This window comes from Scyliorhinus canicula, chromosome 10, assembly GCF_902713615.1.
Source record: "Scyliorhinus canicula chromosome 10, sScyCan1.1, whole genome shotgun sequence".
NCBI lineage: Eukaryota > Metazoa > Chordata > Chondrichthyes > Carcharhiniformes > Scyliorhinidae > Scyliorhinus > Scyliorhinus canicula.
The window spans coordinates 41934114-41946725 of record NC_052155.1 but is presented as its reverse complement, the minus strand read 5'-3'; the positions used below and the strand labels follow the sequence as shown (position 1 = coordinate 41946725).

The 12612-nt window shown below is 49.0% G+C and overlaps 1 protein-coding gene across 5 annotated transcripts in view; it reads left to right on the top strand.

Annotated features, from left to right (window-relative positions):
• The window catches only part of LOC119972318 (DNA topoisomerase 1-like), a 176124-nt gene that overhangs the window by 123148 nt on the left and 40364 nt on the right, over window positions 1-12612 (top strand). For all 5 annotated transcript variants that reach the window (XM_038808830.1, XM_038808827.1, XM_038808829.1 and 2 more), the window contains 2 exons: window positions 2243-2364; window positions 4549-4671. In XM_038808830.1, coding sequence (XP_038664758.1) covers window positions 2243-2364; window positions 4549-4671 — 245 coding nt within the window. The remainder of the gene's footprint in view (window positions 1-2242; window positions 2365-4548; window positions 4672-12612) is intronic.

Below are 12612 nucleotides of genomic sequence, written 5' to 3'. Positions count from 1 at the left end.
TCTGTTTTCTTTTTTCTGGGAAATAGCAGATCGCGGCCATCCTGGCAGCAGAGCAGCAGTCCGCACCCCGTTAGAGGACAAGGAGGCTCACTAAGATCCATCGCAGAGCTAACCCGCACTCTCCACCAGTGCAGACACGCATACCTCAATGAGACGGAGCTCTAGATTAGACTCTTGTTCAATGTCTGGGGTACGCCTCACTGTTTGGTTCCTCCAACAGGAACAGCCGAGGTCTCCGGCACTCAGAAGGCTGCTGGAGAGCCCCCGCTAAGCCCCAGGCAGATGATGAACCTCAGGAAGCGGCTGCTCTCTCGATAGTGGAGATGTGTTGACAGGCGGATGAACAGCTGGCAAAGATTTGAGTTGTTCAGCAGACTAGAACAAACAATGGAGGAATCCCTTTATGTTCAGCTTGATGTCGTGGCTCCAACAAACAAGCCTCATGTTCATGATGGGAAGGTTGGCGTCCACCATGAAGACCTTGGTCCTGTGGGTCTTGCTGTATTTGCGCTTAGCCCTGCACTCTATGGGCACACACCCTGATGGGCACCACCAGGCTGTAGGAAACATGCGGATGAGGCACCTTGAACTCTTTCCAAATGCCCCATCTCCTGCAGGAGTCCAGCCAGGGCCCTCAGGCATCCACAGGGAAGATAAACGTCAGCCAGACAGCCCGGTGTATGCAACTGCTCATACCTGTACCTACACCCACTCCAGTAGTGCAGGCTGCTGTGGGTACGTCTGCTCCTGCGCAGAAGATCCTTGTCAGGCTAGGGCTCAGGCCACCACCAGATATCTGCCAAGGCCATCACAGGCATCAGGACGTAGCAGTCAGCAGGCTACTTCCACCTCTGATGCAGGTGTCGGGGCTGCACCAAGGTGTGTAGTAAGTCCAGGAAAGCTTTAAAAATTGCTCCTGGTTCTTGAGTGTGCTATCACTAAATAAATTACGCTTTTGAAATTATTTGATGGGAACGTGAATGTTATGGTCAACTTTGTAATCCTCTGATCTTGAGGTTTAGTCATCCTTCCATTCGGTGATCATGTCCAACTCTGAGATGAACGTTCATGTGATGTCAGATTCAGTGCAACTAGTCTCTGAAGCCTTGTGTTGTCAGGGAGATGAGTTTAAATTTTTATTAGAAGTGTATAATGGAAAGATTTGTAACCCTTATTCCTCAAGGGACAGCAATGAGTAATAATAATCTTTATTAGTGTCACAAGTAGACTTACATTAACACTGCAATGAAGTTACTGTGGAAATCCCTTAGTCGCCACACTATGGCGCCTGTTCAGGTACACTTGAGGGAAAATTCAGAATGTCCAATTCATCTAACCAGCACGTCTTTCAGGACTTGTGGGAGGAAACTGGAGCACCCGGAGGAAACCCACGCAGACACTGGGAGAACGTGCATACTCCGCCCAGACAGTGACCCAAGCTGGGAATCGAACTCAGTTCCCTGGCGTCGTGAAGCAACAGTGCTACTCACTGTGCTACTGTGCCGCTCAAAGGGCAGCTCATCAGCAATGTAACATGTTAATAATTCCTGAATCCAAGACACGTGCCTTTGAATTCGCCTGAGCTAAGCTCATCTTATTTTGAAAAATAATGCATCTCTTAAACAAATCTTGAATGATCTCTTGCTGAAAAACTATGGCATTCTATTCCTCGCACCAGGTAAACTGAGTCATGTTTGGCAATTGTGGGTTGACAATTCTTGCTTCACTTGTTATTGTAGCTCAAAATGAGCAGATGGACTAGGTTCCACTTGGTAAAAGAGCAGTGTTCTCATTACTTGTCCTTCCTTGTCCCTTATCCTTTTGAGTTAGAAATTGTGAATGCAGGTAAGACAGAATTTGAAGTTGAAATTAACTTGTAAGAGCAAAGTAGTATGGATGCTAGTAATCTGAAGTGAAAACAAACCATATTCAAAATACGCAGTAGGTTTGACAGCATTTGGAGAGAAAGAGTTTATTCCTTTCAGCAGAAACAGTAACTCTTTCTATGGTTGCTGCCAGTTCTGCCGAGTGTTTCTCGCACTTTCTGTTTTTATTTCCTAAAACCAGTTTATAGTGCAAAGAACTAAACAGCAATCTTTTTTGTCCCTTTTCATTTGCTGATGGAAATACACAGCCCAGCATTTTCCAGTTTTATTTCAATTTGCATTTTTAAATTTCAGCAGTTAGTATGTAGTAGGTTCTCTTGCCTCTCTACATTTGATGGCTTGTTTTGTTTGTGTAGGCGATCCGATGAAATTAAGCCCCACAGCAGAAGAAGTCGCCACTTTCTATGCTAAGATGCTGGACCATGAGTACACTACAAAGGAAGTCTTCAGACAAAACTTCTTTCATGACTGGCGCAAGGTGTGTGTTACTTTTGTTTTCAGTGAGAAACCTAGATGATGGATCAAATCCAAAACTGAAGAGCAGATTTAAAAATTATGACAATCTTGCAAAAATATTAGGTAATGCAGAATTTAGTCTTCCAATCTACAGGCTTTAAAAGTCTGAGGGAGACAGAGTTCTGCAATTTTGAGATCCTGAGGAAAAATTTGTTTCCAGTAAACCTTCTGTGTATTTTTGACATCCCCTGCACTGAATCAGAGCTGGTCTGACAACACAATGCGAATGGTACTTTGCGTGCTTTCATCATTTGTTCTTGGAATTTTGTTAAGACTGGCAGGCAGATCAATTGCATGTCCATCTTGAAATCACTTGAGTGGCAGTAGAAGGCTTGCTAGCGCCACTGCAGGTACTATAATATATGATCGGTAAGGATTGTAGAATTTAAATTCAATAAAACCTGGAGTTATCTTAGATTCCAAACAGTTAATCCATTGAAAGGAGTTGCGCCCAAGAAACCTGTCCACAAGAATGTAAATGCAGAACTGTGGTTAGCACTGCTGCCTCACAGTGCCAGGGACCCGAGTTCAATTCTGGCCTTGGGTGACCGTCTGTGAGTCTGCGTGTTTTCCTCCGTGTCTGTGTGGGTTTCCTTCCACAATCCAAAGACTCGCACTCTTATCCCACGCTGACAGAAGCTGCTGGAATCTTAAAATTGGGTCCCGCGTGCCATTAATTGTTCCAACCCAAAATACTTGGCCATAACCTTTTCTTTCAAACTGCACAGCCAAGATTGAAACTTTTCCACCAATGCATCTTGTGATGAACTATGTTTCTGTGTATTGACACATTACTTTTTCATCTATTTAAGGAATTTTGTAACTAGCAGGTAATAATAATCTTTATTTGTGTCACAAGTAGGCTTACATTAACACTGCAATGATGTTACTGTAAAAAATCCCCTAGTCTCCAACTCTGGCACCTGTTTGGTTACATTGAGGGAGAATTCAGAATGTCCAAATGACCTAATAGCACGTCTTTCCGGACTTGTGGGAGGAAACCAGAGCACCCGGAGGAAACTCACGCAGACATGGGGAGAACACAGACAGTGACCCAAGCCGGGAATCTAACCCGGGTCCCTGCCACTGTGAAGCCATACTGCTAACTACTGTGCTACCGTGCAGCCCCTATGTTGCCTATTAGGTTCCTTTGTACATTCTAATGATTCACTTTGATCTTCATGCATCAAGTGATATTCTTGGACCTTGTAAACTTTCATAATGTTCTACCATGGACTGCTGAACCGATGTTGACTTTTCTACCCTACCTGGCAGTGTGCATCCTTAGTTCGCGCAGGTAAATAGTTCAGATGTGGAATGCCAAACACTGATTTGAAGTGTTTATTTAGCTCCTTGAGGGTAAAGCAATTAAAGTACCTTGTTTAGCTTAATTTAAGTACATGTTATTTGGGTGGATAGCATCCCACGTTCACATATACGTCATGATTGTGGGTGGCACAATATGCTTTCCTATTGATGGATCAGGGAAGACATGGAGTCATGCATATAAATTACACAAAGCTAGGGTTAGCTGTGTCTTTGCCCATAGGATAATAGATCTATGGAACAAGCTCCCTGCTTGTGCAATGGGTGACTCTCTGCATACCTTCAAAAAAGAGCTAAACTAGTTTCTGGCTGAAGCAGCGACCACATCTTGTAAAAGATGGGTGAAATACAAGATAATGTACACACAATCAATATGATCTCCTAGTCAATTTTTATTTTCCCAACAAGATGGGAGAGGAATTTTCCTGAATATCATCCCCAAAGGCTCTTGTGCTGCTGGTGGAGAAGCTAATCACGATGATCCGGAAATGTCAATTGAGCGGGCTTGGTGGTCTGCCTGTTTGTCATGTTAATATATTTGTATTCCACAACAGGCATTTGCCTCATTGTTGTGAAATTCTTTGTGCAGTTCTGTTACTGAGTTTGCCTGTTTATAATAGTCACTGCACTTCAAAGGTAATTCTTGATTAAAAGGTATTAGCACACACGTGTGGCAACTTGCAACTCCGATTTTCTCTACCATCATGTGTTTTCAAATTATTTTTCATAAATTCTGATGCTAATAAAACTGAATGTTTGTGAGCTGCTTTGAATGGTAAATTCTGGGTTCTAACTGCTATGGTTTTCCCCTTGAGAACAGGAGATGAACGAGCAAGAGAAAAGGATGATCACGGACCTAAATGAATGTGATTTCACACAACTGCATAAATACTTCACTGAAAAAGCGGAGGCCAAAAAAGCATTGCCCAAGGAGGAAAAACAGGTGAGAAAGTAGATTTTTTTCCCCCACTATCTCTGCTGACCTTAAGGCATGGTACATCAGCACAATCAATCCAACAGGTTTTGGCAGCTCATCTAAATGACCATTCTTCACTATCATAGAATCACTACAGTGCAGAAGGAGGTCATTCGGCCCATCAAGTGTGCACTGACCATCTGGAAAAGCACCCTAACTAGGCTCCCTATCCCTGCAACCCCATAACCTGCACAGCCTTTTAAGGGGCAATTTTAGCATGGCCAATCTACCCAACCTGCACAACTTTGGACTGTTGGAGGAAACTCATGCAGATACTAGGAGAAACTCCCAGTCCAAACTCAACACACTCACTCAATGTTGGAATTGAACCCAGGTCCCTGGTACTGTGAGGCAACAGTGTTAACCACTGTGTCAACTTGAGTCTAGATGATGAATGCAGTTAAGCTATTCAAGCAGGCAGTTGAACTAAGCATGTCCCCTCTTCAGATTTAGAAATTATGCCACAAGGTTGTACTTGAACCAATATAACACTTTTTTTTCTCAGGAAGGGAGAGAAAGTTGAAATGAATAATGAGACCAGTTACTCTGACATCAATTGTGGGCGAACTAAGACAGGGGTTGTGGGGAGTGTGTGTTTGTAAGATCTATTTGACTTGCTCAAAGACCCAGCATAGTTCTTTGCTTACATTCTACTGCGCAAAAATTTGATGGGATAATTTAAATTCTTGTTTGAATGTTAGTGAACTACCTCCGTTCATTTGGATTAGTTTTTCCTGGAAGTGCAATTTGGGCCAGTGGGCCCAGTATCAGTTGATGTGTACTAGTCTTGTACATATTATAACCATATCGTAAGATCTTTTAAAAACCCATACTAGAAATGTTCAGCAGCATCCTGGAAATTGTAGGCGATTTGGAAATTGCTGATGCTTTGGTTATGATCTCTCAAAATGCTCAAGTCAGAAATTGTCCTCTTGGATTGGAAAAATTCTCATGAAAGGTGGGAAAGGAATTATGGACTTTATTATTAGTCTAATATCTAATCTGTTAGAAAGGGCTCAGTGCCTGATCCTTAGATATATACAGTGAAGTCCAGCCTTTGTGATTTGTTTGCGTTTTTACTGAGCTACACCTTGTACACGGCATAGCATGAACAATGTTCACTTCTCCATGTTTGCAATGTCCAAATTTTGTAAAAGATCTTTTACTTTACAATAGCTGTTTGCAAATGCACAAATCAGATTTGTCTTGCAATGTAATCTTAGTTTATTGCAGGTTAACAGATTTTGGGAGACACAGTAAATACGAGTTTACACTATGAGAGAATAAGAATAAACTGGATGTTCGGTGATTTGTCTTTTCTCAGAGTAGTGAGACTCTGGAGTGCAGACTGATTTGGTAGTTCCTGCCGATAACAAAAATCATAATATAGAATGTTAATATAAGTGGCTTCCTTTCTCTTTGTGCTCCTTGGTTCATGTGACCTCTCTGGCTGGTCTTTGTGACGGGAGGGTGGGAGGTTACTGAGATTTTCTATGACCTATTTTTCCCCTTGATGGCCCTGTGTTTTTCTCTTTTTCATTGACTGAGTTTTCAATAGGTTGCGAATAAAGCTGCCAGTGTTCGAAATCGGTAGCAAATAGCAAAAATGTGGGAGTATACTCAGTAGGTCTAACAGTTTCAGTGGAAAGAAACACAAGTTATTATGGAGCACTGTAACTGCCCAAATCAATGTTGCCCTTGCATGGCTGGAACCTATCTAATTGGTTCCCATTCAAAAGCATGTTCCTCCTTCGCAAGTTCACTGTTTGCCAAGTTTCATAGAAATGTAACCCCCATGAATGGCATGTCAGCAAGGATTTGTAATAGTAAATCATGTCTGGAAAATTTTTGAGTTCACTAATGTGGTAGAAAAAAAATATTTTTTTAAATTAATTTTGCGGGTGTGTGCAGTGAAGGTACGGCGATATATTTCCAAGTCCGGGTAGGGAGTGACTTGGATGGTGTTGAGCTTCTTGAGTGTTGGAGACAGGCTTTGGAGGGTCAGGAGATGAGTTACCCTCTGTGTAGAATTCCTAGCCTTTGACCTGCCCTGTTAGCCACAGTATTAATTTTTTTTCCATACTTGGGGGCCTCGCATCCTTCCACCGAAGCAGAATCCTTCGCCGGGCTACGCAAAGGCCAGAATACCGGCCTCTTTTGCCTCCTACACTCCTCCCGGCTCATCAGACACCCCAAATATTGCGAACCCCCAGCCCGGCTTAACCCTGGAATTCACCACCCTTGACACAGTCCTCACTATGCCCCTCCAGAACTCCACTAACGCTGGGCATGCCCAGAACATGTGGGTATGGTTTGCTGGACCCCCCCCCGAACACCTCGCACAACTATCCTCACTCCTAAAGAACCGGCTCAGCCTTTCCCCGGTCATATGCACCTTAAATTGTATAAGGTTGAGCATTGCGCAAGAGGAGGAAGAATTTACTCTTCCCAAGGCAGCCGCCCACGTGCCCTCAACGATCTCCCCCAGTTCCTCCTCCCACTTACCTTTTAACTCCTCCACCGAGGCCACCTCCTCCTCCTGCATCACCTGATAAATTACCGAAATCCTACCGTCTCCAACCCACACCCCCGACAGCACCCTATCCTGTACCCTGCGCGCTGGCAGCAGCGGGTACTCCACCACCTGAAGCCTAACGAACACCCTTACTTGCATATATCTGGTCCGGGGGGAGCCCGAATTTCTCCTCCAGTTCCCTAAGGCTCGCAAACTTCCCGTCGATGATTGGTCCCCAATCCTCCTAATACCGCCCTGTACCAGCTCCGAACCCCGGGACAAACCAATGGTTCTCTCGTATCGGGGACCACACCGAGGCTCCCACCTCCCCCCGTGACGTCTCCACTGCCCCCAGATTTTGAGGGTCGCCGCCACCACCGGGCTCATAGTGCACCTCATCGGAGGAAGCGGCAGCAGTGCCGTCACCAGCACCCCCAGGCCCGGGCCCCCACAGGACGCCATCTCCAACCTCTTCCATGCTGTCCCCTCCCCCTCCATTACCCACTTGCGTACCATCGCCACGTTGGCAGCCCAGTAATACCTGCAGAGGTTAGGCAACGCCAGCCCCCCCCCCCCCCCATCTCTGCTCCGCTCCAGAAACACACTTCTCACCCTCGGGGTCTTAGCCCACACGAACCCCATAATACTCCTGTTAACCCGCTTAAAAAAGGCCTTGGGGATCACGATGGGGAGGCACTGAAACAAAAACAGAAACCTCGGGAGCACCGTCATTTTAATGGACTGCACCCTACCCGCCAGGGAGAGCGGCAGCATATCCCACCTTTTGAACTCATCCTCCATTTGCTCCACCAGCCTTGTTAAGTTGAGCTTATGCAGGGCCCCCCAGCTTCAGGCCACCTGCACCCCCAGGTATCTAAAACACCTCTCTGCCCTTTTTAGCGGAAGCTCACCAATCCCTCTCTCCTGGTCTCCCGGCTGCACCACGAACAGCTCACTGTTCCCCATATTAAGCTTATACCCGGAGAAATTCCCAAACTCCCTGAGGATTCTCAATGCCTCCGGCATTTCCTCCACCGGCCCACAGGTCCACCACATACAATAACAGATCGTCTGCACGCAACGATACCCGGTGTTCCTTCATCTCTCTCTCTCTCTCTCTCTCTCTCTCTCTTTCCCCCCCCCCCCCCCCCCCCCCCACACCACACCAACCCCCTCCAATTCCTAGATTCCCTCAAAGCCATGGCCAGGGGCTCAATCACCAGCGCAAGAGCAGGGGAGATCAAGGACACCCCTGCCTCGTTCCGCGGTATAGCCGGAAATATTCCGACGACCTCCTGTTCGTGGCCACACGTGCCACTGGGGCCTCGTACAGCAGTCTCACCCAGCTGAGGAACCCCTCCCCAAAGCTCCTGCACACCTCCCACAGGTACCCCCATTCCACCCTATCGAAGGCCTTCTCTGCGTCCCCCTCCACCGCCGGCATCATAATTATATTCAGGAGCCTACGTACGTTGGTATTCATCTGCCTCCCTTTCACTAAAGCCGTCTGATCCTCGTGTATAACCCTCGGGACACAGTCCCTCAATCCTCATGGCCAGTATCTTTGCCAGCAGTTTCGCATCCACATTGAGAAGTGAGATCAGCCTATATGACGTGCACTGTAAAGGGTCCTTGTCCCGCTTCAAAATCAGAGAGATCAACGCCCTAGACATCGTCGGGGGCAGGACTTGCCTTGTTCAAAGTCCTAACCAGCAGCGGGCCCAACAGGTCCACATATTTCCTGTAGAATTCCACCGGGAACCCCTCTGGCTCTGGTGTCTTCCCTGCCTGCATGCTCCCTAGTCCCTTGACCAGTTCCTCCAACCCAACCGGCGCCCCCAGTCCCGTCACCTGCTCCTCCTCTACCCTCAGGAACCTTTGCCGGTCCAAAAAGCGACCCATCCCCCCCCCTCCTCCGGTGGGGCCTCAGACCGATACAGTCCCTCATAGAAGTCCCTGAAGACCCGGTTGATACCCACCGCACTTCGCACCGTACTCCCTCCTCCTTCCCTCACTCCCCCAATCTCCCTCGCTGTCTCCCGCTTCCGGAGCTGGTGTGCCAACATCCGCCTGGCCTTCTCACCATACTCCTACACCGCCCCTTGCACCTTCCCCCACTCCACCTCCGCCTTCCTGGAGCTTAACAAGTCAAACTCGGCCTGGAGGCTACGCCGCTCCTTAAGTAATCCCTCATCAGGGGCCTCTGAGTACCTCCTATCTACCCTTAACATCTCCCCCACTAGCCTTTCCCTCTCTCTCCTCTCCTTTCCTTCTTTATGGGCCCTGATGGAGATCAGCACTCCCCTGACCACTGCCTTCAACGCCTCTACTTGCGCCTCCCCGATATCATTGGCCTCCCAAGTGCCTCTCTATACACCCCCGGACCCGCCCACTAACCTCTTCGTCCGCCAACAGCCCCACCTCCAAGCGTCACAGCGGGCGCTGTTCCCTCTCCTCCCCCAGCTCGAGATCCACCCAATGCGGGACATGGTCAGAGATGACTATCGCCGAGTACTCCGTGCCCTCTACCCTTGGGATCAGCGCCCGGCTCGTTACAAAAAAGTCAATCCGAGAGTAGGCCTTATGAACATGGGAAAAGAATGAGAATTCCCTGGTCCCCGGCCTCGCAAACCTCCACGGATCCACATACCCCCCCCCCCCAAAACCTGGTCCATAAACCTCCTCAGCACCTTGGCCGCCGCCGGCCCGTCTTAGACCTAGAGCGATCTAATGCCGGATCCAGCACCGTGTTGAAGTACCCCCCACCCCCATTATCAAGCCCGCTGTCTCTAAGTCCGGGATCCGGCCCAACATGTGCCGCATAAACCCCACATCATCCCAATTCGGGGCATATACATTTACCAAAACCACCCGCACCCCCTGCAGCTTACCACTCACCATCACATACCTACCTCCGTTGTCTGTGACAATGCTCGACGCCTCAAACGACAGCCGCTTCTCCACCAAGATCGCCACCCCCCGATTTTTTTGCATCCAGCCCAGAATGGAACACCTGTCCTACCCACCCCTTTCTTAGCCTTACCTGATCTGCCACCCGTAGATGTGTTTCCTGAAGCATGGCCACATCTGCCTTTAGCCCCTTCAGGTGCGCGAACACGGGCCCGTTCAGGCCTCTTACGTTCCAAGTTATCAGCCGAATAAGCGGGCTGCCTGCCCCCCTCCCCGGTCGACTAGCCATAACACTTCCTAGGCCAGCCACGTGCCCGCACCCCCCGCACTTCCCGTTCCTCCCAGCGGCAGACCCCCGGCCTCCTCTCCAGCTCCTCCTTGGCCATTCCAGCAGCAACCCGGTCTCCCCCCCCCCCCCCCCCCCCCCCCCACAGCCAGGTTACCCCCTAGCTGCATTGCTCCCCCCATTGTACTCACGTGAGTCAGCGACTCCTGCTGACCCCGGCTACTCCTGCCATTCCATCAACCCCCCGCAGTGGGGGAATCTCCCCTCCACCCTCCTGTCCATCGATGGGCTCTCCCCGCCCCCTCCCCCCTGACCCCACCCCTTCCACTCTCAGCACAGGAAAAAAGCCCGCGCAGCCAGCACCGGCCCCGCCCCTTTCCATCCTTACTGCGGGAAAAAGCCTGCGCTTTCCGCCCGTCCGACCCTGCCCCTCTGGCATAGCTTCCCTACCAGTCCCAATTCCTCCTGCTCGCGCCCCCCCCCCCCCCCCCCCCCCCCCCCCCCCCCTTGTGGGGCCCCATCCCCAATCCAGCCACCAACGGCCACAGGATTTTACCTGCCCAACCCCCTACGAACCTGCCGGACAGACAAAAAAGAAACAGTGCCCAACCCAACCACAAAATCCCCCCCAAAACACAGCACAACAGTCCCGCCCATCAACGTATTCAGCATGGTTAGCACGTAGGCACCCACATCCGATCCTTCCAGTCCCTCCGGGAGACCCAGAATCTGCAGGTTATTTCTCCTCGACCAGTTCTCCAGGTCCTCGAGCTTCGCCTGCTACTTCTTATGGAGCGCCTCGTGCGTCTCCACCTTCACCGCCAGGCCCAAGATCTCGTCCTCATTCTCTGAGACCTTTTGTCAGACCTTCCGGATCGCCGCCCCATGGCCGTCTGGGTCTCGAGCAGCTTATCAATTGACGCCTTCATCGGCTCTAGCAGCTCTGACTTCAGCTCCGTGAAGCAGCGCTGGAGAAACTCCTGCTGTTCCTGTGACCACTGCTCCCACGCTGCCTGGTCTCCATCTTGGCCTTCCTCCCTCGCACCTTTCTCTGCTCCAACTCCACTTTTTGCACTGCTCCACTCCTGGTCCAATCCATACAGTGCTGGGGGAATAATGTTGTCCCCTTCCCACACTGGGAATCGTCGAAAAAGTGCCGCTGGGGGCCCTAAAAGAGCCCAAAAATCCGTTTCTAGCGGGAGCTGCCGAGTGTGCGACTTAGCTCCGCATAGCCACAACCAGAAGTGAGCCACAGTATTAATGTGGCTAGTCCAATTCAGTTTCTGATCAACGGTAACCCCCCCCAGGATGTTAATTGTGGGGGATTCAGCGATAGTAATGCCATTGAATGTCAAGGGGCGGTGGTTAGATCCTCTCTTGTAGGAGATGGTCATTGCCTGGTACTGTGTTGCGTGAATGTAACTTGCCACTTGTCAGCCCAAGCCTGGATATTGTCCAGATCTTGCTGCGTTTGATCATAGACTGGTTCATTATCTGAGGAGTCGCGAATGGTGCTGAATATTGTGCAGTCATCCACAAACCTACCCAATTCTGACCTTATGATGGAAGGGAGGTAATTGATGAAGCAGCTGAAGATGGTTGGGCTGAGGACACTACCCTGAGGAACTCCTGCAGTGATATCCTGGAGCTGATATGATTGACCTCCAATCATCACAATTCTTTGTGCCAAGTATGACTTCAGCCAGCAGCATTGTTTGTTTATTGTCACTGTACTGAAGTACAGTGAAAAGTATTTTTCTGCATGAAGCTCAAACAGATGATTTAGTACATGAAAAGAAAATACATAATGGGGCAACACAAGATATACAATGTAAATATCTAGATAACGGCATCAGGTGAAGCATACAGGAGTGTAGTATTAATCAGGTCAGTCCATAAGAGGGTCGTATAGGAGTCTGGGAACAGCGGGGAAGAACCTGTTTTTGAATCTGTTCGTGTGTGTTCTCAGACTTTTTTATCTCCTGCCCGATGGAAGAAGTTGGAAGAGTGAGTAAGCTGGTGGGAGGATTTTTAGATTATGCTGCCCGTTTTCCCAAGGCAGCAGGAGGTGTATATAGAGTCAATGGATGAGAGGCGGGTTTGTGTGATGGACTGGGCGGTGTTCATGACTCTCTGAAGTTTCTTGCGGTCTTGGGCCGAGCAGTTGCCATACCAGGCTGTGATGCAGCCAGATCGG